At 41.9% G+C, this 27,458-nt stretch overlaps 3 protein-coding genes across 5 annotated transcripts in view; 1 reads left to right on the top strand and 2 right to left on the bottom strand.

The window, feature by feature from the left end:
- Nucleotides 1-277: 277 nt before the first annotated feature.
- On the bottom strand, nt 278-13,524 carry arhgef38 (Rho guanine nucleotide exchange factor (GEF) 38). Its single transcript, XM_029439066.1, is given in 16 exon segments — nt 278-491; nt 1,296-1,502; nt 1,504-1,598; nt 3,700-3,796; nt 3,798-3,902; nt 4,411-4,548; nt 4,637-5,011; nt 5,692-5,796; nt 5,904-6,008; nt 6,150-6,283; nt 6,475-6,674; nt 7,132-7,149; nt 7,247-7,394; nt 7,503-7,620; nt 7,919-8,106; nt 13,308-13,524. Coding segments are annotated over 16 exon segments (2,433 nt in total). The 3' UTR covers nt 278-308.
- Nucleotides 13,525-17,721: 4,197 nt separating this feature from the next.
- Nucleotides 17,722-22,335, top strand: ppa2 (inorganic pyrophosphatase 2). The gene is given in 13 exon segments (XM_029442874.1): nt 17,722-17,984; nt 17,986-18,061; nt 19,176-19,240; nt 19,349-19,393; nt 19,486-19,539; nt 19,651-19,770; nt 19,951-20,037; nt 20,122-20,248; nt 20,978-21,105; nt 21,256-21,341; nt 21,446-21,515; nt 21,604-21,643; nt 21,724-22,335. Coding segments are annotated over 13 exon segments (1,062 nt in total). The 5' UTR covers nt 17,722-17,846; the 3' UTR covers nt 21,750-22,335.
- Nucleotides 22,336-22,527: 192 nt separating this feature from the next.
- The window catches only part of tet2 (tet methylcytosine dioxygenase 2), a 29,474-nt gene continuing 24,543 nt past the window's right edge, over nt 22,528-27,458 (bottom strand). For all 3 annotated transcript variants that reach the window (XM_029442747.1, XM_029442657.1, XM_029442569.1), the window contains exons 7-10: nt 27,335-27,424; nt 26,938-27,075; nt 26,415-26,763; nt 22,528-26,301 (exon numbers count right to left, since the gene is read on the bottom strand). In XM_029442747.1, coding sequence (XP_029298607.1) covers nt 24,926-26,301; nt 26,415-26,763; nt 26,938-27,075; nt 27,335-27,424 — 1,953 coding nt within the window. In that variant the 3' untranslated portion in view covers nt 22,528-24,925. The remainder of the gene's footprint in view (nt 26,302-26,414; nt 26,764-26,937; nt 27,076-27,334; nt 27,425-27,458) is intronic.

Here is a 27,458-nt window from a genome sequence, read left to right as displayed (position 1 = left end):
TCACATATAAAATTACCTTCATGAATAAATCACTTCATTATCAATATAACAACACTGAAGTAGAAAAAGTGCTCCGCACAGTGCCCTGTGTTTTCCTACCATTATTATATTCATCACAGATTATTGGTCAAGTCCCATTGGTGAGCGCTCTCATGATCTTCTGAATGCAAAGCAGATTCAACATCAACACTTTTGGTATGAGACATAAGTGATACCTAGTGCAAATATGACTCTAACTCGAGACTATTTCAATTATTATTTGTAAAGTGTAAGCGAGTTTGTTTAAAATGCCACAGCATTGCTTCTATTTATGCGTAGGACATCCTGCCAAGGTAGTTAGCAGGGACGTATCCCTTCTGTCCCTTAGCCTCAGCTAACCACCAATCCTTATTGCCTCCCAGGTCCGAGAACTGAATGATGCGGACGTGCTGGTACTCCTGCAAGGTCAGCTCCTGGTCACAGCGTGCTTGAAATGCATACACAGCATAGAACTGTGGAAAGACACATCACATTTAATTAGGGGCAAACAGCAGTAGTTTTTTTTTTTTTACAAATTGTAGTCCAAAAATCTTATTTTGCAGTGACATCATGCAATAAATATTTAAGTGTATTCTCCTGTAACTCCAGAAGGTGGCACTGCTTATTAGCTTTTCCACATGGACCGAATGTTCATTGGTTATAATCTAGTGACTCGAGTCAACACTTTATATTTGAAGACCAATAACGTGTTATGATGAAGATTGTCATCTTGGGTTATCAGAGCTGATTAAGACGTGACAACGAGTTCAACGCCTTGTTCGCGTTGCAGCCAGAGTGACAGCGCTGTCGTGGTTTAATGTTATTCAGCCCATTTCAGTGCAATGCCGGCGAGACGGAGACTGTAAAGCTATCAAGTGTGCAGAGCTTCTGCTCATCCGGCCTTTATAAGTGCACACCTCTGTTTTACTGGCCCTCTGGAATAACAACCCTCATATGTTACTGGTGGAGTCTCGTATGCGAGGAGACACTTATGGCCGGTTAAAGTTACACGGCTTGCTGAGCTGTTCTTTTTATTGTAATTATGAGGTTTTATGAGTGCACATTTATGCACATGGGCGTGCTTGAGTGTTGAGGCATGTAGTCGTTCAGCATCTGTTGATTTTGCGAAACCTAGCAAAAGGACGTCAATCATCTCGAATTTGACTGTACTCAAGACTTTCTTTACCTGTCTCCCCAGTTCTACGCACTGCATTCACTTAAAATGATATACACACGGTGCAAGAACAGTTCTGAGAAATACACGTGGGCTGCCACACCTGCTGAGCATCAGTGTCCGAAGTGTCGTTCAGGTCTTCGGGGCTCTCTGGCTCCCCCTGTAGTCCAGAGAGGGTTGAGCCGCTGTCAGTGGTGTTGAGGCTGAAGCTGCGCAGGCTGCTGCTGCCGCCACTGCCCGACACGAACAGGCTAAGGTCGTCAAAGTCCTCGTCCGCCATGGCAGGCGGCTGCTGCTGCTTGCTGTTGCTGTTGCTTCTCTTTGGCCATATGGCCGGCGGCACGCTGGGAGTCCCTCAGAGGGTTGTACTGCTTCAGGAATGTGGAGTACACGTAGCCCTGTGTACCTAACAGCGACACAAAGGGACAGTTTGTCAGGATGCTTGACCTCTGAGTTCAATTTAAAGGGTTGGTTCAGCCAAATAGCAATTACCATGTCACTTTGCTCTAGTTGTAAAGCCATGCAGACAGTTTTCATTTGTCCAGGTTTTTGAGATATGCATTTCCTCCATGAGACACGTCAAACACTGAACACATCATCCCAGCGACCCGGTTATAGCTCGGGTGGGTAAAGTATCTTTTTGTTAAATTTGGTAAAATACTCTTTAAGTCCCGACAGCAATCAGCAGATCAAATGCTAATCCGGTGTCTGTGGTAGGACTGTAATAAGTTCACTCAATCATTTCATTTGGGCAACCTACCTGTCTCCCTACCTGTCTCCCTACCTGTCTCCCTACTTGTCTCTCTACCTGTCTCCCTACCTGTCTCCCTACCTGTCTCTCTTCCTGTCTCTCTACCTGTCTCCCTACCTGTCTCCCTTCCTGTCTCCCTACTTGTCTCCCTACTTGTCTCTCTACCTGTCTCCCTACCTGTCTCCCTACCTGTCTCCCTTCCTGTCTCCCTACTTGTCTCCCTACTTGTCTCCCTACTTGTCTCCCTACCTGTCTCCCTACTTGTCTCTCTACCTGTCTCCCTACCTGTCTCCTTACCTGTCTCTCTTCCTGTCTCCCTACCTGTCTCCCTACTTGTCTCCCTACCTGTCTCCCTACTTGTCTCCCTACCTGTCTCTCTACCTGTCTCCCTACTTGTCTCCCTACCTGACTCTCTACCTGTCTCCCTACTGTCTCCCTACCTGTCTCCCTACTTGTCTCCCTACCTGACTCTCTACCTGTCTCCCTACTTGTCTCCCTACCTGTCTCCCTACTTGTCTCCCTACCTGTCTCTCTACCTGTCTCCCTACTTGTCTCCCTACCTGTCTCTCTACTTGTCTCCCTACCTGTCTCTCTACCTGTCTCCCTACTTGTCTCCCTACCTGTTCTTCTTCGCTAGATTTAGCGACTTTCGGAGCTAGTGCTGCTAGCTACTTTTATTGGAAAAGAGTTATCAACTGATGATTCATTTTAAATCTCTAGCTTACTCCGATGTTACCCACTCTACCTTAAACTGTCTGTCATCCACTTTTAGACAAGCTAGTAACCAGTGAAAGTAACCAGGAAATTGTTTCGGAGATTTTTTCATTTGTACAAGCACGACAATCAAACTGAGACAAATCTCAGATAATGAAACCTGGGAAATCTCCATATTGCAATTTGGGCGAAGTGAGCCTTTAAATGTCTAACAGTAAGGTAATTACAGCACAAACATCATGAGGTATTTTCCTTCGTTAATCAAATAAATAGCTTCTTAAATATAAATGGGGACACGTGTTCAATATATGGGACTACGTGTCTTACATTAACACCGTAAACATTTGCTCACACAATATTAAATCCATGTGAGCAAAATTGAAGAATGTCTAAATAGGAGGAAAGCATATTCATAGTGTTGATATCAACAGGAGGATGAACAACACAAACTTCCTGGGAATGCTTGTAATCCCAGAGGAAAAGACAAGTTTGTGAAGAATGGAGTACGTACCGAAACACAAGCACACACTCTGACAGAGCTCGTAAAAAAGAACTTGTTATTGCCGAGTACAAAGAGGCGCGCAAGCGTCATCTCTCCGTCCTTGTTTCCGAATACCCATAGGGAGAGGCTTTGTACTCTAGGTGACACTGCTTACAACGTGCAGTGGTTTGTTCCAAACAAGACATCGGGATCTCAGGTGCCTCTGCGAGACGTAGAGGGGAGATGGAGACAAGCTATGGAGTTGGCCCTGTTGTGAAGCAACCATCTCCAGAGGCAGGCAGAGAGGTACCAGCAGCCATGACATCACAGGAGCCCCTGGGACTCATTCTTGTGTGCTGACTTGTCACTGTCAGAAAGTAAAGTTTGGTGTGTCTCCACAGCCTAATAGATGCAGGTGTATTCCAAGAGGAATGTGTATTAAAGGAGACCTATACCGACTGTATCTGCAGATGGTCTAGTGTTGATAACTCAATTCACCTTGAGCTACCGCTGCACCGAGGGTCTTTGTCCTCACGTAACCACACACCCACACATACTCACCTCCAGTGTGAACCAGCCAGCGACTGCTGCTGCCTAATGGGTCCGTGTCCTCCAGCAGGGCTACCAGCTCTCCCTCCAGCAGGCTGAGGTCCTGCTCCTTGGCAGCCATTGCACTTCCTCTTCAGCTGGTACAGACGGCTCAGTGGATATTCTGCCTGCAGCCAGGCGCGCTGTTCCTCGGTTTGATGCTGCACCTCGGGCATCTGGAGGACAGCGCAGCACAACGGGTGTAATTACTTAAAGTGGGTCTGGTGTGTGGGCACATGTAGGCAAGTTGTTGGTTATCAGCAACGTGGGAGGGCGAAAGGTAATAAGCACCTGGGGGTAGGAGTTTCAAACAGATGCACTCACATGTCCGAGCACAAGCGCACGCTCATATATGTACTCATGTGCGTGCATACGTGTACACCCACACACATATGGATATGTAAGTCTCTGGTGGAGCTTTGGGTTGCCAAGTGCTTCAGTTAATCACAGCCTGGAGATGTTCTCTGTGTCTGCCTTTGATAAGTCTTATAGCTGCTCATTTATGCTTTGGAATTGGTTCAAGAAATGTAGACACAAATAGAAAGAAGGAATAGGTGGGACTTTTGTTTGAACATGGAGTCAACGTGAGGTTTACAGACACTTACACAACTGACCCGGGATCTAAATGGTACATTTCAGGCTCTAATGTGAATGATACAATATAGATTATTTCCACTTTCTCACCGTTGTTTTCTTGTCTCGTTGTCTTTCGAAGCTAACTTTACGCTCCATCAACTTCTGAGCATTATCGTTGACAAAAGTCAGATTGTTCAGCTCATCCATGATGCTGTTCTGCACGTCAGCAATGTTTGACAATGGAGCCTGAAAAGGAAAATCACATTTTTAGCTTCAACATTAAACCGACTGAAAATAGATTTATGTGGATTTACTGTATGTGTGGCGTTCTCACCGGGAGCTGCTGTATGGACGGGGCGCGGAGTGATATGTGACCCATCAGCGTTGTGAGCAGGGCCACGAGATACAACACACAGTTGGTCAGGATATTATAAGCCGCCTTGTTGAACCTCTGCAGCTCCTCCACTAGCAGGGCATTGATAGCTTCGTAGTCCCTTCTGGCCGGACCAGGCGGGTCTTCTGACACCAGTGAAGTAGAGGAAGAAGTGGTGGAGGATGAGGATGAGGATGAAAAAGAAGACGAGCGCTCCAGGCGGCTGCAGTAATCCAGCAATTTGTCATAACGCTTCTGGATGAGCTTCTGTGGGGCTGTGAACATGCCTTGCAGGGAGGAGAGGGGGGCGAGGACCAGGCGCTCCAAACTGTCTTTCTGGAGTCAGACATCAATGAGACGGCAGAAGATGAGCAAAGATATCGAGAGCGAGTCTCCACATTTTCATTTGGTATTCTCTATAATGCATTCTGTACATGTGAAGAGATACTTTTGAGTAATTCTGTGTGATACTTAAAAAAATAAATAATGTTTTTGCAGCAGAATCTTTAATTCACAAACAATGTTCTCCGAGGGGAGACAGTAAAGTTTGCATTAACCTTGAATGCATAAGAAGAATAGAGCTGCTACAGCTTGATCTGCATGCACACAAATGAGAGGTAGTGAAGTTATTCTGCATACAATAAGACTCTAGCAGACATTACTTTATCATAAGACATGAAGTAATGTTCCTTTGCATCTGTCACATTAAAGCTGTCATGTTTTATAGCAGACACAATGCATCCCTTAAGTCTGTCACTTTTCTTCTTATAGTACACATCTTTGAGTCTACACTTGTTTTGTTAATCTTATTACAGACTTTGGTTTTGAAAGAGTGTTAAAACAAAGAGTCTTATTTAAAGTTCTAGCTGTGGGCGAAGTGACAGATGACTCACAGCTGGAGGGTGAATGTGAGGTCATGTAGGAACAGGACAGACACGCTGGGTTGTTAAGTAAACTATCTCCCTGAATAAAACTAATAACACTGTTGTGAAGAACAAAAAAAAAGCCGCACTTACAAAGTGCTTATAGGGGTCATTCCCATTAGTGTGCGATGAGCCGTTCGTGTCCTTGATCATGTCCTCCATGTCCTGGATCTTTTGAACGGCCACAGAAACCATCTCCTGCAGAGCGGACATCAAACAAAAAGTGTCAGGAGAGTTGACAGAATTAAAAACCATTAAAAACAAACACATTATGTCGTAGGACCGGCTAATATATATGATCCTACCTGAGTGTGCAGCAGGTAAAACTGAACATTCTTGGCCAGCTGCCTCACAGCCTTCTCCAGACTCCTGAACATCTTCTCCTCTCGGTCAAATACTTCATCTCTCACCTGCGGACAGAAGAGTTTAATTATGTTGCTTAGAAAGTAGATGAATACCAATTACGCCTTTGCCTTATGTAACATTTCTTTTGCATAAAAGCAGCAATGTCGTGTATCTGTAACGTATCTTTACAGAGAACGGTGTTTCACCTGAGGTTCGACTCCAGTGAGGATCTTGAGATAGCCGGCAAACCTGTCGCCTTTCTTCCGGATAGAGTGGATGTTGAACTTGTTTAGCTTTCCCCTCAGTGTGCCTTCATCGTCCAACCTCTTGTACTTCATAACTGAGAATGAACAGGAGTACGTTGTAGAGGGCCACCATTTACACCTTCAATTGCAACTTAATTTCACTTCAGTTGCATGAAAGTGTAAATCCAGCCTTACATTTCAACAGCTTTGTCTTAGACTTGTTTTGTGCTCACAGGTAGAAAGAAATCACAAATTGCGGTGCGTGTTACTGTACATGCCATCTCACCGATATCTTTGCGTCTCTTGAACTCATTGATGTTGACGTTGATGATCTTGGCAGCAGTGAACGCCTCCTGCAGTGGCCGACAGTCAGGGTGGTCTTCAGGCGTGGCGTGCCACAGCTCCCCGAGCAGCAACGGGTACTTCATGATCCTCTGGACCGGTTTGATGAGCAGTGAACCCATGTTCAGCAGGTTGGGTTTCCCTCTGCAAATAAATACATTATACAGTAAACGATTATTTGTTTCATGACGATTATTGATATGAACTGTTATGACCTACAGAACAGAAAACCACAAAACCAAAACTGATAATGCCACACAATAATCAGTCTATATATGACAATATATTTAAAGTAATATAGATAACATCTTTGCTTTGACTGTGCGCTCGTGCTTTGATTGCCCAATGGAATGGCTGTAGACTAATGTCTGTCTTCCGTTTCACAATAAAAGCCCTGGATACATAAGTTTCATCACAGCCTGACAGAGATGATTTCGCAAAGAATAAACTCTACAGAATAGCTTCAGTAGCTACAGTTACAGCTACAGTAATAATAAAAACAACCGGAGTTAACTGTGGAAACTCTTAATGGATAAATAACACAGCCAGGGGAGGAAAGCTGTATGTTGCCAACATCGATTTTTCATTAAAGGGTACTTACTCTTCGTCGTAAATTTTCCTGCAATTACAAAGACAAAGGAACATAGTCAGATTATACACTGTAAATGATAGCATTATATTTTTAGTTTGAATTTTTAATGAATTACTTGACTTACTTCAGAGCTAATACACACGTGGTGAAATGTTGCTTTATTTCTTCCTTTTCCTGATAGGATTTGAGTGACATGTTGGCATCATCGTGGTGGTAACAGTAAACCTTATACACATCTTCTAAAGCTGCCTTCGCCTGGATGAATATTTCTCCTACAAATACAAATGGGACAGGAGACCTTTTGTCTAACATCAACCAGAGCAAGTACAAGTCAACAAGTAGTTCAATCAGCCAAGAGTCAAAGTCAGGCGTTACTGTACCTATGACAACTGCCTCGGGATCAGGATCAGCCACGGCCGCGTGCAGTCTGTGAAGGAGCGCTGCAGACACCTCACACACTGTCTCCGTGTTTGTGAACAACCTGTCTACATCTACAACCTGGAAACAAAACAGGTTATAGTATAAACCAGAATCACTATGAGCTGTTATTTGTATTAATTCCACCCTGAATCTGAATATTCCAACGCTAATTCCTGTTTATTTGTTTTAAATTCTCCAAGGTTTTAATTTTAGAAATGTGGTCAGAGCTAGGATTATAATGTAACGTTGGTCAAGTGACACTCTTCAATATTTTAAAATGATGTCAGCAGGCAGTTAGTTGAATATTTGTTTGTGTAGATGTTGGCGGGGTTGATATCACGTCTCCCCCACAAGAGGGATCCTGTAAAGCATCTACCTGCAGATTTCGTAGAGGCTGGACCACCTCCCTGATGCACAGCTCCAGGTCTGTGAGGTAATCCTTTTCAGTCTGCACAAGCTCCTGGATGACCTTTGACCTGCGGTTCATCTTCCTCAAACGGACCTCCTCTGGGTCCAGAGCTGGAGAGGGGGGGGGTGTCGACAGTTCGTGCGGAGTCATTTTCTCTGAGAAAAGACGACGTTATAAAATTAATATACAAGCACGGTCGTTCTCACGTGACCAGTGGAGGCCAGCGGACGGACTGAAGATAAGAAGGGTGGACATTTATTTTTATATTTTTAGGTGGCCTCTCACATTCTCATGTACTATAGCAATGACAGCATCTGAGTCGTAGAGGTCGTTCAAGGACGTACACAACTGATTGTTGTTGTTGTGAGTGCACCTGCATTTTGCTGTAAATCTCCAATTCCCCCCCCCCCCCCAAAAAATGCATTTGTTTGCCAACATTTCAAGCCATCCGTGTGCATTATCCAAAGAAATGCTGGTAAACATTCCACCCCTGTCGGCTGTGCACGCTTGAAAAAAGGTACATCTCTTCTAACGCATCCGCTCAATGCCTCAGCAGCCATCAGTATTTCACGGTGATATAATTATTTTGACTCCAGCGCCAAAAGGCCTCACTTAACATGCCAGTCAGGCTCACTTCTCTTTTTTTATTGCTCTGCTGTCTAATCAGTCTGTGGCTGCTCTGTGCTTTGCATGGCAGGCAGGAGTGTCTGTCTGTTCAGAGAAGAGGGATGCTTCCTCGCTGCCTAATCGACGCCACACACCACTTCCTTCTAGAGAGAGAGGGGGGAGAGAGAGAGAGAGAGAGAGAGAGAGAGAGAGAGAGAGAGAGAGAGAGAGAGAGAGAGAGAGAGAGCGAGAGAGGCGCTGCGAGGCTCGTGTCAGGTTACAGAACTAATCGTGCCGCTGATGTAATGCTCCGTCGTGCTCAGGCATTCCATCTGCTCAGACTGGGAGTGGCACACAATGATGAACACACACCTACATATGCAAGGACACACACACACACGCACACACACACACGCACACACACACACACACACACACACACACTGACACTGATTCACGCAGGAATACATACACACAGTCATGCATGCACATACAAACTCATCTACTACACCCACGTCAGCTTACTCATTTTACACACACACAGACACACACACACACACACACAGTAAACATGGAGAAGATTTGACCGTACAAAATATTACCTGGGACCTTCTTTACAGTATATTTAGGCACCATTTGCAAAATAATACTATACATGTTATCCATAAATTATGAAGAAGGAACAAATATCAAGTTGGCTAAAAATGTATGATAATGTTGTTTCTCTTCCGCACTTAATTGTTTATTCAATGAGATCATTTGTTTGTTTGTTTGTGGCTATCGTCAGTACAGCATAGGCGTAAAGTTGTGTTTGACTGTGTGTGTGTGTGTGTGTGTGTGTGTGTGTGTGTGTGTGTGTGTGTGTGTGTGTGTGTGTGTGTGTGTGTGTGTGTGTGTGTGTGTGTGGACCCCAGGCTAGTGCTAATAAAAGCCTTCTGTGTATTAGTCCAGTCACACTTTCGGTCTTCACGTTATTATTTTGTATGTTCTCTCATTACTGTGGTTCCGGGTCAGATCTCATTTCTTTTGCACATGATAATCAAAGCAGTCAAAGCATTGAGGAAGTTGCACTGAAAAATGTTTGTAAAAATGTTGCAGGCAACAGGAATGACCGGTTGCAAATGAAGGAAACTGCAGCCGTGAGGGAAAGGTACAGTCAGAGTGTCTGTGGCTGAGTAGAATGGCCCGTGTGTCTCTGGCCGGTGGGGCAGGACTTTCTCATGAATGCGAACACTGTACAGATTGTGTTCACAGGTGACTGACTCCGCCAGAGATCCGATCACATTCTGCTTTTGCAACACTGCATACAGCTACACCTTACATTTTACTTTCCCCCCTGAAACACAGGTTGAAAACACCTGCAAAACATTTTAAACTTTGCAAAAGATGAATTCTCTTCTGAGTGATTGCAGACATGTAACGGCTGCCATTGTTAAAGAATCACAGCTTTCTTCTGAATTCTGCTTTGTTAATATTACAAAGTAGAAAAACCTTTTCCCTCAGTAGTTATTAATTAACTTTTCAATGTTAATTGTTATCCAGTTTACGTCAGGATCATGAATCGTGGCTGCGCCTGCTGCCCTGGTCCTGCTGGACACCGGGAAGCCTTTTTGACATTTTCCTGGATTCATCCAATCTTTCTCTTTTTCAACACAACATAATTTCTGTCAGATGTTGTATTTGTACTATGTTGTTTATCCTGTACACACGACATCTATTGCACGTCTGTCCTGGGAGAGGGATCCCTCCTCAGTCTCTCCCTGAGGTTTCTTACATGTTCCCCCTTTAATTATGGGGTTTCTTTTAGGAAGTTTCTCCTTGTGCGATGCGAGGGTCTAAGGACAGAGGGTCTAAGGACAGAGGGTCTGAGGACAGAGGGTCTAAGGACAGAGGGTCTAAGGACAGAGGGTCTAATGACAGAGGGTCTGAGGACAGAGGGTCTAAAGACAGAGGGTCTAAGGACAGAGGGTCTAAGGACAGAGGGTCTAAAGACAGAGGGTCTAAGGACAGAGTGTCTAAGGACAGAGGGTCTAAGAACAGAGGGTGTAAGGACAGAGGGTCTGAGGACAGAGGGTCTGAGGACAGAGGGTCTGAGGACAGAGGGTGTAAGGACAGAGGGTCTGAGGACAGAGGGTCTGAGGACAGAGGGTCTAAAGACAGAGGGTCTAAGGACAGAGGGTCTAAAGACAGAAGGTCTAAGGACAGAGGGTCTAAAGACAGAAGGTCTAAGGACAGAGGGTGTAAGGACAGAGGGTCTAAGGACAGAGGGTCTAAAGACAGAGGGTCTAAGGACAGAGTGTCTAAGGACAGAGGGTCTAAGGACAGAGGGTGTAAGGACAGAGGGTCTGAGGACAGAGGGTCTAAAGACAGAGGGTCTAAGGACAGAGTGTCTAAGGACAGAGGGTCTAAGGACAGAGGGTGTAAGGACAGAGGGTCTGAGGACAGAGGGTCTGAGGACAGAGGGTCTAAAGACAGAGGGTCTAAGGACAGAGGGTCTAAAGACAGAAGGTCTAAGGACAGAGGGTCTAAAGACAGAAGGTCTAAGGACAGAGGGTGTAAGGACAGAGGGTCTAAGGACAGAGGGTCTAAGGACAGAGGGTCTAAAGACAGAGGGTCTAAGGACAGAGGGTCTAAGGACAGAGGGTCTAAGGACAGAGGGTGTTGTATCCTGTACAGTCTGTAAAGCACACTGAGACAAATGTATAATTTGTGATATTGGGCTCTATAAATACATTTGATTTGATTTGATTTGTTGCATGAGTCTAACTTAGCTTTGGAATAAATTGCTATTAAATGTGTTTCCATGTTTTACGGTAGAATAACATTTGTTATTATGGGAGGTTTAGATAAACATGTTTTTTACTAGTGGAAATGTAAAAGAAGTATCACACTGTGCTGACTTTCTCCAGCATCGTGTTTGGTGATGGGGGCCGGAACAGGAGTTCCCATGAAAGTGGATACCGGGCTTTTCAGCCCACAGAAAGGGATCCAACAGATGGAATACACGACACGGCGTATCACATATCGCCGGCGAGAAAAATCACACGTTTGACTTTCGTCAAATGCACAATGGGATTTTGTCGCCGAGAATGCCGAGATAAAGTATTCTGAAAATGTCATCTATCATATTTAGTATGTTAACATTCATCAAAGAAGGCCACAAAATATTTAATGCCAAAAAAGTGAAGGTCACACACACACACACACACACATTGTTACACACACAGTTCTTAAACTATATAAACCCACATCAAAGTAACCTGCTCCATGCAGGATTTGCGTCTAAATACATATCAATATTTAGTTTATCACTGTCCCTTTATGTGAGCTTGGTGCCGGTAAATCATTGCCAGAACTATTATATTCAGCACGCTGTAAATAATCAGACATATTGATGTCCCGTCGCCATGGTTCTGTGGCTTGAACAACCTGTCTGACGAGCAGATGGGAACTAGCTGTACGAGCAGCAGCTCACATGTTTCCTCTTTCGGTGAAGTCATCGTTCTGTCATCGTTCTGTCAATATTTGCGATGGTAATACAACAGTAAATATGTAATACAGCCTGTCAGCTGTGAGGCTTAAGTCAAAGAGGGCGAGACGATTGGTTTACTGACAACACTGCAGTGTTTTTTCTGACAACCCTTTCCTGACATTATGCAGGTTGGTCAAGAAAACAGAAAGTGCAAAAAAGTAGAGAGTCTCTATTGCAAGTAAACAGAGCAGCTGCTGATAAGACGTGTGTGTGTGTGTGTGTGTGTGTGTGTGTGTGTGTGTGTGTGTGTGTGTGTGTGTGTGTGTGTGTAAGCTATCTAATCAGTACAACACCAAGTGAGAAGTGGGTTATACTTTGCTATTTTAAAACAAGGTGCCACTAGGAAAGGAAACCCAGGAACAAGTGGCACAGGAAAGACGACATGCTTTGGCTAATCTTTAATAGTAACCCCCTGCTGACACAGTGATGTCAGTCATGTTGCCTGAAGTGCAGCATTCCCAGTCCCTGACTTCACCGTGAAGGCAGGTGAAGCCAGTTTTCTCTGAAATGTGGACATGTGTGTGTGTGTGTGTGTCACTGAAAAGACTGTGTCAGCATTTGTAATGAGGTCATTCTCCTTTCCAACTAGTTTTTTTTACTTTCCGGGTCAAACAACGCAAGTGTGTCGCGTTAAAGTCGACGCAAACTGAACTCTGATGTCGCTCAAAACTCTTGGTGATGACAAACAATCTGTACATCTTTCTTGTTTACGAGCCGGCGTGGAACACTTCTAAAGCCACCCCTCTGTGCCTGAGTTTGGATCGTAGTTTGCATATGTGGCTTCATCCCTGTGGGAGTATCTGCTGCTCAACACATAGTAACAACAGCTGCCCAGTATCCAGAGCAAGAGAGCGTACTGTATGTGCCTCGCTGACACTGTTGAGAGCTGGGGTAGTTGCATAATTGTGAAAGTTTAGTCTCGATCTGTGTGTTGGTATTTCTAAAAGTTTGTGTTTCTACGTATATGTTTGTATGTTTCTGTGTACCGGCTTGCTGTGAAAACAAATACCCGTCGAGGCCAATAAATCTTAATCTAGATCTATTTGTTTGTTGCCCTTAAGCTATCGATGCTACTCTCACAGTCCATCTACATATTAGTAAACTTCTCCTCACCAGGGTGTCATCAACACATTTGCCACGTAAAGAGTTGAGAGTGTTCACGTGTGTTTAGATTGTTGCCATAGTTGTGACCCCTGGAGAGGTCATTATCTGGTGTACCTTTAAGTTTAGCGCTGTACTCCGTCTTGTCAGACTGACTCCTCCTCACCAGCGTCCCCAGGTTGATGTCACCTTTGGCCGAGTCCTGGACCACAATAGTGTCCGTCTTCCTCCTCTCCAGGTAACGCAGGAACACAGGCCGGTTCCTCCTCTTTATCACTTTCTCCTTCTCTTTTTCCTTCTCCTTCTCTCCCCCGCCGGCCTCGTTGGGATCCATGCTGAGGCCGTCGGCTGCCTTTCAGAGCAGCCAAGGAGAAAAAAGAAGGGGAAGAGAGAGGGACAGGAAAAGGGAGAGAGAAGCAGAGAGAGAGAGAGAGCCTGGGAGGTGCAACAGGTGCAGTGTTCACTGTGTGCACTGATAGTCTGCTCTGCACAGGTAATGCAGCTCCTCCCCGTGTCTACCTGTCATGAATGCTATGTGGCCACACCTCTCTGCTGCTGTGCTATGCATCTTCCCTCAGAGCATTATATTCACCCAGGGAGAAGGTTTGAGGACAGATCCATGACCACCAGCTGAAGTCTTCTTTCTGCTTTTACTAAAACTCTATGTCCATAAATTAAAAATGCATGCGAGAGCTCACAGAGACACTTACAATGCACCAAGGAAGTATTTATGTAAATGACCCGGGTGCTGTAAATCCCCCAGAGATTTATATTTACACGAGGAAAAAGTGAAATCAAGTAAGTTGATCTTTGTGCAGTATGTCTATAAAAAAGAAAAAGAAAATGATTTCACCGTCTACAGCTGCATTACACTGATGTTCAAAAGTGTGAAAGACATGACGACGCACACGTGTGTGTTGGCTTATTGCCGTGTCAGGATACGCGGGTCGTTTTTGTGAAACGGTGAAAATCATATTTTCATCTTATTACACACAATTAAATGTCTTCCTTCAATTAACAACCGATAAGTTGAACCTCATAAAGCGTCAGATCTGGTTCGACAGGTTAATTCACGACACATAAGCTGCCACGATGACTTCTGGTCGCAGCAACCAGATACTGCGTTCCTCGCCACACAATGAACGGATGCATTTCCTCCCCATTGAACCACCACAGGTAATGAGCACTCCCATTGTGTTTTCAGATCACTGTGCAGTGCACTCAGAGCACACCTGTTTCACTTCCATTAGACTGGAATGATGCACATATATATGGCTCAGCTGGTCATCAACATAAGACAGTATTTTTTACAACATCCCGCTCTGCATCATCATCATCACCATCACCATCACCATCATCATCAAAATTCTTTGTAACCCCCTTAAAACAAGCACAGGGAAATTGCATTCAAACAAAGCAGACGTCAATGTTAGCAGTACTATGTAACCAAATAGACTTAGTCAACTACATACTCAAAGAAAGAAAGCGAACAAACAATGTAATCTCCTGAGTGATGTCAGTGCGGTGATATTAAGTGTTTCGCCCTAAAGCAGCTCATGTGACATCGTATTATTCGGGGTGCGGCTTCTCTTGGTCTGCTCAAAGAGACAAGTGCACAGAAAGAATGTCAGGCCGAAAAATATAGTCATTAAACTTATACTGAATAAAATGCTGCTTCTAAGAAGAACTCCAATTAATGATTTATTTGTTTATTAACGATTTTTATCTCAATTCATTGTTTGGTCTCTAAAATGTCAGAAAGTAGTAAAAACTTTAGAGCAGAACAAAACAGAAAATGGTTAACATTTCTTTATATATGTATATATATATATATATAAGTATGTTTATGTATATATAAATGTGTGTATATATAAGTAAATAAATAATAAATAATTATATATATATATATATAATTATAAAATAAAGTATAAATATATAGTGTTTTTTTAATATATATTGTTTATTTATTTATAAAAAAGAATGGTTGACATTCTTGCTTCATAATTAACTTAAATCTTTAATCCAGTTGTTGCGGATACATTTGATTATAAGAGTCCACATAATGCACTCAGTATGAACTATGAATATTATAAATATACACATAATAATATTATGAACATCCTGAATATTATTAATGTTTAAACTGCATTTAATCAATACATTATATCAATATAAATGTATTATATACAGTTACATTAATAATAATTATATATAATAATATATAAATCCTAATTGTGTTGTTAATGTTTAAATTACTGTTATTATGTACTGTACAAATATTTTTGGTGAATTTGTATTTTTTAAACTTCCGAGCCAATAAAGCCCCTTTATTGGTCAAACACAAACACATTGTCATTATTGTAAGCAACTGTTTGCTTATATGTTCTCAGCCAACAAGCAAACGCTAATAAAAGTTACCAGGATCTATTTTTCTAAGTTTGTTTGGTGAGAAGCAATTACAAAGAGAACCTTATTTTGCCAGCAGCAGCAAAGTGAAGAAGCTGCAGGAGCCAGTCAGGTGCGTGAACGAGATCAAGTGGAAAATAAAAACACACTCATGCCTGAAACCGTCTTTTCACAGCCACAGACGTTTACTGCTGGCCTCTCGGGCGCCATCACTGGAGGAGTCATGGTTGAGTGCTTTGTTTATGGGCACAGAAATTGAAGCAAGGAAGCGCTCTTCTCATTTGGCCCTTCATCCGGAAGTTCCTAATCAGGATTAAAACTGATCAAATACATTTTCCATAACCTCCCTTTACATTTCATATCAGTCCAGTTCACGTCAGCATCGTGTAAAGTCATAGTACTTTGTCCACACGGCTACTTTCTTGTGAGATCTGTAAAATAAACTGTCCTGTCATCTGAAGCACGCGGGAATTAATAGGATTGCGTGCTCCGCAGAATCAAAGCAGCTTGGCAACAGTATCAAAGGCAGGCATCCACTTTAAGATTTAAATAAAGAAATGTTTTTTATGGCTGCAGATATGTAGTTTGTTTGAACAGAGACCGAGCTATTCAACATTAAAAGAGACACATCAAGGTCACTGGGGTGGATGTTTGTTCAACACACAATGGATACATATGGACTTTGATCTCCTGATGTATTGTGGAGATTACCAACATCGAATCCATTAACTTCACGCCATAAAAACAAACGCAGGGGGACATTAAAGCAAGACAGCAAACTTTATGGTTGTTCTCAAAATGGAGGCCAAAGTTGCACAGAAATTAATAATTAATATTACACTGAGCTATTGAACAACAGGAGAGCGTTAATCTAATGTTAGTGACAAAAGCTCTACAAACGTCTTGTACTTAGTTAGTTACTACTAATAGGATTATAACTTTAGAACATTTGTTCTTTTGTAAACTGTGACATAAAAACAGCTGCAATTAAAAAGACCAAAGAATTGAAAATAAAATAAAAAGTCATCCAGTATTAATGTCTCTCAATGTCCGCCATGCTTTAGCAATTAAATACCACTGTTTTGTTAAATAAGGCAAATCTATGCTTCCATGTGTTGGACAAAGATGTGTGTGTTCGTGTGTTTCTGCATGGACCACAAGTATGCGATGGAAGAATTGTGAAGTTAATATGAACATAAAATGAATTACCGGTTGCAACGATTTAATTTTCAAAGTAAAAGTGCTGTTATAGTGTTTTAACCGTTGAAAGGTCAATAAAGTTGACGAAAAAAAGTTAATAATGAAGTTGATGCAGAGTAAACCAGATGAAAGGCCACAGGGGCCCATTGTTGACCTCATACTGGTGTGATGAATGTGGTTTTCTATTTCACACCTCATTTACATCAACACTGTGATTATTGTACTGTAAATTCTCTTATTCTGTCTAACTTTGTACTAACTTTTATGTTTTTGGGCTGCAATTCTTGCATGAAAGGTGCTATACAAATAGTTTATTATTATTATTATTATTATTATTATTATTATTAATAGTTACTTACAAGCATATATGTGATCTGTTGAGGTGTAGTAGCAAAATAGTCAAATTATGTATAAATATACGCGTTAAAACATCTGGCCTACAAGTTTTTATGACTGCCCTGAACTTTCCTCTCGGCCTTTAGCGGCAAGCATCAGGCCACAGATCCCAGATTAATAAATCTTATGGAAAGCGAAATGTACATTGCACATTCACAATCATCCAAAAATGTACTTTCTCCATTTTAGAAAAACCCCAGAGTTGTTTTTTTATTTTACACATTTAACACTTTATGCATACATATAAGAACTCTCCCTAATTTGAACTGTAGCATTATATAATATACAAAAAATAATATAATAATAATAATAATAATACAAATAAAATCTACATAAACAAAATAAACAACTAAAATGATTTAACACATTATAATCCCATGAAAATAAAATACCCCCAGGAGGTGCCAATTTTGCATATTACTAATTAAATTCAAAACATATTTTAGGTCTTTTTTTTTAATGCTATTTTCGTTGTGTTTTATAAAGAGCATAGTCTCAGCCTGGGCTGCAAAGTGAGTGCTTTTATTTTGAAAACCCTCTGACAGGCAGCCCCAGATTCACTGTGGCGGCTGTGACATTTCTTTCTCCCAGTGTCGGCGGAGGTGGGAGGAAAAAGAAAACGGGAAGCAGGAACCAAGAGAGGAAGAAGCGTCGATGATGAGCCCGCTGCTGCTGCGCACTCCGCTGCTGCTGCTGCGCTCTCCGCTCGGCTGCCTGGCGACAGTTTTCGGCTCATTTTCCGCTTCTCGAAACAAACTGGTCACACAAGCAGCAGCTGTTCCCTCGCCTGTTTTACTCCAGAAAAACGATGCACTATCAAACGGAGGAGCGAGGACACCCCCATTGTCCTGACTACCGGATTTATTTTAGTAAGTTAACCATGCGTGTCTGCATTTTCATGTTGTTTTAGCACCGAGAGTCCGGCGCGTGACAGGTTCCGACCTCCAGGTCCAGGTTTGACCTCTGAGTTGCATGCGCGAGGTTGTTCTTGCCATGTGGCACGCTCACCACTTCGCTTTACACTGAAACACCCCCCCCCCCCCTTAATGTTATACACCTATTTACTGTAAACTGAAAGAAAGATGTTTCCGTTTGTACCCTCACGTGGTTTTTTACTTCCTGTTTGGGTGGTCACGTGGACAAGTTACAAGACATGAACTCGTATTTGCTCATCAACAGAACAATTCAGCCTATCAGATGTTGTTGAGCTCAAGTATTGTAATGCTGATGTTGAGTCATTGTATTCACTGTAAACCTAATAAAATATCCTATTTCCTACTTCCTGTTTCGAGTATGTGACTGTGTTTGGGTCGTGACTTCAGGTGTTTTATTATAAACGAGGACAACATGATGTCCAGTATAGCCAACAGATATAAGATAAGTTACAGCCTAATGAGCCCCTGAACTGAGGATGAATTGTAACTGAAATATTAAAAAAAGAATATGTGTAACTCAAGGTCCACTTACACGCTTTTTCAAACGGTGGATAGAATTAGCTAAATGTTATTGCAGTGTGTTTGAGCTGTCCCAGTGACAATTACGCAAACTGTGAGGATTGAAAGTCCATTCTCCAACGTTAAGAATGAACTTTACTGTGACGAGAACAACTACGCTTATGAAAGGACAGGTTTAAAATAATATATTTAGTCTACAGCAACAAAAGCAAATGCTGTATTTAACTTAAAGGAATAATTCACCAACAAAATGACCATTTTGTATATCAATTATTACTCATTACCTTGAATTGTTCTTCTTTATTTGTCATTTATTCAGTCGTATGCTCGCTGCTTCACAAACACAAATAACCATTTAACTTTAATTCATCAAAACGTTCTCGTGCGAGTTTTGTTTCCATGTTGTTGGCTACACTTCTGTGTAACGTGCCCACACGTAGAACATTCGAGAATGAATGTTTACGCTGCATGTAGGAAGGTTGATTTTATTTTTTCTAACCTTTTTTTTTTTTGTTCCTTCTTTTCCCAGAAACCACTGATGGAAAATACATTTCCCCGTTCCATGACATCGCACTTAAAGCGGAGACGGAGCAGGTAACTCTTTGATAGCAGAAGTTCTGTTTGATCAATTACTGCAGAAACTTCACGTCTCTTAATAAACACGATATTCAAATCAGAAATTCACAGATTTTGTTTCAACAGGACAATGATGTGCCGGCTAAAAAGTCCAAGAAGAATGAGAGTGAGGTACTGTCCAATCAAAATGTTATCTCAGGTTTACCAGCTAAAGAAATGCACCCCCAACATACACTGCTTATGGCTTTCTTATGTCATTTCAGGTGCTCTTTAACATGGTGGTGGAGGTGCCTCGATGGACAAACGCTAAAATGGAGGTAAGAAAGCTTGAGTCTTGTGCTGGAGTTAGCATAGCGGTAGCCTGAAGCGTTTGAGTGTTGGCGACACGGGAGACAAAAGTACAAACACACATTTGCCTCAATTTCCAGATTGCAACTAAGGAACCGCTGAACCCGATCAAACAAGACGTAAAGAAAGGAAAGCTCCGCTATGTTGCCAACATATTTCCCCATAAAGGTTACATTTGGAATTATGGAGCGCTCCCACAGGTGAGGAAAATGTACAGCACGAAGCCTTTCAAACGTTTTTGTGTGAACATCCATCATCCTCATGCTGTCACGACTTAGCGATGAATTAAGTTTTTATGGAAAAGCATTAGTCAGCGGTCTTTATATGTATTTATTTATTTCGTCAGGTTTGATTTGTTACATGTTTTCGTTCCTTCAAAGACCTGGGAGGATCCAAACCACACGGACGGAGAGACGAAGTGTTGTGGTGACAATGATCCCATTGACGTTTGTGAGATCGGCACCCAGGTAGGTGTGTGTGTGTGTGTGTGTGTGTGATCAAAGATAATTGTGCGATTGATTGATTTGTGACTGCTAAGGTGTGTTCTTCAGGTGTGCTTTCCAGGTCAGGTGATCCAAGTGAAAGTGCTTGGCATCTTGGCCATGATCGACGAGGGAGAGATGGACTGGAAGGTCATCGCTATCAATGCTAAGGACCCAGACGCCAAGAACCTGAACAGTGGGTGTTTTCCACAGATCATATCAACTGTCCTCCACTGATCCGCTCTCCATCCTGAAGAAACGTAGTTCAGGACACCGTGCATGTTCAGGGAAATTAGGATTTAATCTGGAATGTGCTAAAGATACAAGTGTCAGTGAACCGATCTCCAGAGCTCGTCAGATCTGCACTTGATAACATATTACGAATATTAATAATATCTGCAGATCCAACGCATGAATCCGGTTGGCAGCTCAGAGATGACTTCAGATTGTAGATAAAACACCAACCTGGATCATGCCGTGAGGAGTTCTCATCGTCAACAGCTTTGTTTACGTTCAGCCTTTCTTTACAAAACATCGTGTGTACCCTGAAGGCGTAGTAAACACGTTGAATGCTTCTTTTTAACCCCATACCAGCATTCGTAAAGCCGGTTTCTGAATATGCTTAAACCTGCGTTGTCTGCGACCTTCTCCTCATTGCCTCCACTAAAGAAATGCTTCTTATCGACAGTTCTGTGAAGTTGAGTTTCTCCACTTTGAATCTTGTTTATCCGAGATGTGCTCATAAGATTCTTGAACATTAGTCATTGATGATGTTTATTTGTAATCTCTACATCTTCTTTAAACATCTACCGTCCAACAGAATGATGATTTTCAACATGCTCTTACTTTTGCATCAAGCACAAATGGAGTACAAGGTGCACATTATTCCTGTGTTGTCATTCTGCTGACTGGTTGTTTTCTTCAGGCATAGAAGATGTCCGCAAGAGCCGGCCCGGTCATTTAGAGGCCACCGTCGACTGGTTTAGGAAATATAAGGTTCCTGATGGAAAGCCTGAGAACCAATTTGGATTCAAAGGACAATTCAAAGACAAGGTACGGAAACCTTTGTACCGCCAAACAGCACGTAGATAAGACGGTTTGTGTACTCTGGGTTGGACTCTATTGTGGCTCAAACTATATATTGCTCCCTAATAAATCAAACGATGTCTTTTCCTCTGATCGCCTTTTTGTTTTGTTTTATAGGATTTTGCAGTTGAGATCATTATGTCCACCCATGAGCACTGGAGGGCACTAGTGCAGAAGCAGACACCCAGCGGCGGGATCGAATGGTTAGTTGACGGGAGGTGAAACTCCTGCAGTGTGACAGTTATGTGATGGACATGTGTATATAATAAACAACGGACGTGTAACGAACGCTTTTTACTTTGATCAGCAAAAATATCTCCTGCCGCGAGAGCCCTTTCAAGTGCAGCACAGACGAGGCCAGAGAGGTGGTGGAATCGGTGAGAGCTTCACAATGCCGATAGCAAACACAATATTAGTTTATAAAACTGTTAGGTAGGTTGGTAATTGTCCCGTTTGACTCCTCAGGCCCCGGCATACGACGGCACACATCCCGTGTCTCCACATGGTAAGTAAACGATGTCTAATCCCGCACTAATGTTTCAATGTTTATATTTTTGATGAGACTCTCACTCTTCTCTCACACAGTGGACACAAAGTGGCATTTTGTCTGACGCCATAAAGTCGACGTGGAAACCAACAAAACCTCTTGAAGCAGCTGCATGTTTTGAATGCAGCTGGATTAACTTTTGGTAAGGACTCGTCGGCCGTCTAAATCTATCTGAAAATACGAGCCAGTGAAGATCTGAGTGGTTTGTTATAATTGTAATTTAAGAGGTTAATCACAAAAATAATTACTCTCATTTGTAAATCAGTAATGTAATCAGTTACAACGTTGTCTGTATGTAACAAGTTAATTTCTTCCTGTTTGGGTAAATAAAAAATAACACGGCGTGAATAAAGTTTCCAGTTTCATCAGTAATTACACATTTCAAAAACTTCAGCATGTGCACAATAATGCAAACTAATTTAGATATTAGTATTAACTTGGAGTAACAAATCAAATTGCTTTAAATAAATATAAATTTTATTAAAAAAAACACCCACATCTCAGCAATATCAGGAATGATATAATAAACAGCTTTCAAATAAACTGCATTCATTACATTACAATACTTACAGTATTAATACCATCCTTAATTCCATTTTTTGTAGCATACCAAACTTCAGGAGAACAAAGGGAAGCCTTAAAAAACAAAATGACAGGGAAAAAGTTGCACATTGTTTTTTAAACCTTTAGTGTCTTAACCTTCGAGCTGAGCGCTAGTTAAGCCCAGAAAGTCATTCAAGTAATGTTGACTCTCTGAAACACTCGGAAGCGTCTTCAAGTATGGCTATACTTTTAACCCACTATATCTTAGACACCTCGGCTTTCTCAACCACAACCTGCTACGGTAGCTGGGTCCTGTACGCAATTCAACTTTTTTTTTTTTTTTTTTTTCTTAAATGTATATTTGTTTACAAAATTGGAACAGTTAAAAAAAACTAGAACTTCTAACGTCTGAGCCAACAGGATACTATAACTGTAAACATTGCCGTGACAGTGAGCGTACATTTACAGACTTCCTGGATCATCTAACCGTGATCGTTCTGTTCACCTGAAAGAGCCGAAATCATATTTAAAGATATGAGGATTGCTGATGTGAGCTTGTGGCGTCAATTCGACAGAAGAAGAAGAAGAAGAACCTACATCAACATCAAAGAACGAGTTGTATTCCTGCAATACAGGTTCTTGGTATGTACATTGTGACATAATTTATTTTTATTTTTTTAACACATTTACAATCTATTTAAATAAAACGTTTTTGTAATTCTTTTTATTACATATTTTTTTACCTGAAAAAGAAATGAAGTGCTTTCAGAAAATGAATATGTTGAAGAGTGGGGTAAGTCGTTACTATAACATGACAGTCATTCCACTATATATCGCATTAATTCAATCAAATAAGACAGGGAAGAAAAAATCATTATACAATTGCTTAGTGGTTATAAATAAATTTAACTATACACAGGCACAAAGATGTGAAACTATGTTAATCACTGCCCTGGTCTTGCCTCATAGCAAAAGCAAATACATCACTTTTTACTAAATCAATATCAAACTTTCCCTTTAGTCAACTCAGTGCTTGTTCAAATTACTTTTTTTAAAGATTACCACCATCCCACTAACTAAAATAGAAGTAAAATAACTGCAGGAAAGTATCTTTTTCCTCACAAAATAATTCTCTTTGTGAAGTAGAGGAGACGAAAAGTGGATTCAGGATGCAATGGTAAATCCCTGAATGAGAAAAAGACCAGATGAATACAGGCGATGAACACAAAGCGAGTTGAAAATGTCCCTGATTTTACAGTAACATCAAAGATTCGAGTTCAAGTTAGACTTTCTAGCAGATTGATAAGAAAGTAAGAAATTAACTTTTATGCTTTTCGTGGCCTGAAGTCAAACTGTTATTAACATATTGAAAGTAATATACAAAGGAAGAAAGAAAAATATGTTATAATCCTATTGCCAAACTAGTTTTGAGGTATATGACAGGTTTGTACTGTACATTATTTAAAAGCCTTCTCACTGCCCAAAAGTCTCACACTGTATGTTTCTAGTTGGTTGGATAGCACCGTTATGATATAAAATCAGTTGAAACCCAAAGAAATACAATGAAATGGGCTGTTAGCATTCTTTACAACACAAAATCTATAACCGTAATTCCAAAAAGGGAAATTAATTTACTGTACAAATCTCACCTGTTTATCTTACAGTTAGATTACAACAATTAAAGACCCCACAGCAAGCCAGCTGCCCTCTGAAACTGACACTGAGCTTACCCTGTTTCATGTTCCTCAGTGTATAAAAAGCACATTTTCTAAGCACCACAGACATACAACTACATGTAATATTCACAGTCCAGGTTTGTTCAATGAACCTAAGGTAAGGAACATTAAAACAGTCGTTGACAACAAAGTAAACCTGGAAAATAACAAATGTGGACTTTTTTTTTCCTCAAAATTTTAAAAATGCACCATAAGAATTTACAGTATAAATGACATAGGAAAGTGAAAGAAGCACCAACACAATGATAGTTAAAAAAAATATTTTTGCATGAATCCAAAACAGTGTCATGGATTGCTCATGCAATCCTCTGTTATAAATTATGAATTTAAATTGAGTGATGCTGAGAAATGAATTACTCTTAATGTAGCAATGAAGTATAACCAGATTGTATGTATGATTTAAAACATTATTAAAAAAGTGCTCTAAGAAACACTGACTTGCCAAAAACCATTGTGATGCTGATCATTTGACCTTGGGATCATAGTTTCAGTGTTCTGTTGACATAAGTCATTGAGTGTCACTCGTAGAGTGAGTTATCGTCATAGTGTGAAGGCATTTGAATTTAAATAAATGGTAATAAGCACACACTTTAGCACCGTGAATGTTGTCATTTAAAAAGTCAGTGTTTTATGCCAAGAGTACAATTTTGTAAGAAAAATAAAGCCACCAAACATGAAACTTTGTTTCCATTAAAAATAGGTCCTTATGTATCCGACTGAAAGCACCAGAGATTTCGACAGTGTGTATCTTGCAAAACAAAAATAAATACATCCTTAAAAGGGTCAACAAGTAGAACTTGATTGTTAAAGAGGTGAAAGACGATTTATATCATCTGATCACAGGTTCCTTTTTCTACACTGTTTTTAACCTTATGGATAGGAAGAAGTGCACAGATGAGGCCAGAGGTGCATGTGGTCTCATAAATAAAGCACCCTAAATGTTGTTCTTCTTGAGTTTTTCTTACACAAACTGACTGTAAGGTCCTGTGACCTTGGTGAAGGCGTACGGAGATGTATTGACATAGCTGTTTGTTGTGCACGACAAGGACCCCTCCATAAGTGCCTGGATAAAACGCTTGTAAGGAGGCTCCCCAGTTGCTTCTGTTGACTCTGGATGCTCACGCTTCGCCCCCTTCTTGGCCTTGCTCGGTGTACCTTCACCACCATTCCTCTCTGCGTCTTCCTCCTTCTCTCGAGCCTTCTCCGCCATCTTGGCTTCCCACAATGCCAAACCATGCTTGGCCTCATTCATATTTTTGTGCTGGTAGAAGACCAAGGAGATGCGTGTTGGGTGGGTGCGGTTCGGGTTTTTAACGGGTGTTGTAGCGTGTAGTTCCCGTTTTGCACACTCAATGAGGACTGAGCCGTGACTTGGTGCCACTGCTACACCACCAATGTCGGGGTCCAAGAAGTTGTGCTCATTGTCCGACCACACCTCGGGCTTTTGAGGGGTTGTGGGCGTCTGTGTTCCAGGCTCCTGCTTAATACCGGAGCCCATGATGCTCCCATTAGGCAGACCTAACCCTGACTGTGTTTCAGGGTTTAAACACCCACCACCTAACTGAGCAGAATGCATCTGTGGGCGAGGCATGCCCATCTCGGTCTTGATTTGCATATGGAAAGGATCTTGGCCTGGGGCTAAGATTTGAGGGCTCCGAGATAGGTATGGATTTGGGTATCCTCCAAACTGATTGCCTTTGCTCACAGCAGCTGTATAGTCTAGACCCCCATGAGCTGAGGGTGCTCGTGAGAGGGGGTCCATAAACTGGGAGTCTGAGGCTCCATTAGGACCATAAGGGGAGTAAGGTCTCATGGGGTGAACTGGCCTCATGCTGCAGGCATTGTAACCGTTCACCTGTAAACCTGGATCACCATACCTTGGCGGATAATTGACCTCATAACGTTGATGTACACCGTACTGCTGCTCTGAGTAAAGCGCTGGTCGCTGTTGTCGATACATATCCAGGTGCTTAGGGTTTGAAGCATAGTATGGATGGTAATTGTCAAGGGGCATTCCTCCGTTACATTGATAACCCGGATATGGACGATTTGATCCATTAATGCAAGAGTTCTGTACGTGAAGCGGGGAGGGGTAAGGGCTGGTTGGTGTTTGAGGCTGAGGGGGATACATGCTGCCTGGCTTGGAAGTGCTTGGAAAAGACCCTGGGTGGTTGGGGAACCTGGGGTAGCTGGCTACATTTGTTGAGCCAGGATAAGGGGGAAGAATGCTCTGGTGCTGTTGTTGCTGTAGTTGCTGTAGTTGCTGATGATGGGCCCCAAGGGGGTGCGTTGGCTGACCTGACTGTAGGATTGCTCCCACACCACCTTGAATAGGTCCTAGAAAACAAACCCCCCCCCAAAGATAAAGATAAAATAATTTTGTATCGCAACAACATGTCCCTACAAAGAGATACAATTTATAAAATGTGTCAGAATAAATGTTACCCTACCTGCCATAGGTGTGCTCTGAGCGGTATGCTCATAAGTGCCAGCTTTTGACCTAGCCAGGAGGGCCTTCTCTGCCTTTTCATTGTCCAGCATTGCATTTTTCTGGGCAGCTGCCTTCTTAGCATCCAGCTTTTTTTGCCGGCAAGACTTGGCGGGCTCTGAAAGCATGCGCACCTGACGACGGAAGGCACTGAGGACTTGAATGGCGCCTGACTTGATTTTCTCCTGCTGACCCTCCTCACTTCCAAATTCATCCGTTTTGGAAGCCTTATAAAGAGGCAGTACATGGAGCTGCTCATCCTCTGGTATCTTTCCAATCTCTCGGTTATCCTCACCTGTTAATGTACACACCTGGAAAAACAGAGTGAGTTCATTACTTTTTGTTGCGGATATCACAGACAAATCTACTTTTGTTATTCACTTATATGTTTTCTGATGTGCAGTTTGCAGTTTCTCTGTATCTATTCCATTCTCAAACATAAACAACATACTTAGAAAGATCTATGTCTCCCAGGTTTTGCTTACCACAGTGCTACCGCCCTGCATGTTGTGGAGGTCTCTGTGAGCGTGGGCACAAAAGTCCAGACAAGCAGTGACCCCAGAGAAGGGACGTCCATCCTTGAGCCCCAGACGACAATCTGGTGCCCTTTGTTCATGTTCCACCTGTTTCCAGGAACAACAGTATTCACTACACAATATATATAGGAAATATGTACAAAACTACTTTATCATATAGATACTTTGAGAAAATATTCCATGCACAGTGTACTGTTCTTGGTGATGAATTATTGCATGCAAATTACATCACTAATCATTAAAACCATGCTTGGTTTACATTTTTGTTATATATCTTGATAATAATAAAGGATTAAGATGGAGATGTGGAAAGGCAAGCAGTCTATACATGTCCAAATATACACACCTGGTTTCCATAAGCATCAGGGGCCAAAGTTTTATACAAGGGACCCAATAAGGTTGCTAGATTTTGAAAGTTGTGTTCCAGTCTCTCTTCCTGTAAGATAAAATTGTCAGTATTAAGTACCTTA

This window comes from Cottoperca gobio, chromosome 1, assembly GCF_900634415.1.
Source record: "Cottoperca gobio chromosome 1, fCotGob3.1, whole genome shotgun sequence".
NCBI classification, from domain to species: Eukaryota; Metazoa; Chordata; class Actinopteri; order Perciformes; family Bovichtidae; genus Cottoperca; species Cottoperca gobio.
This window is presented reverse-complemented; position numbering and strand designations above follow the sequence as displayed.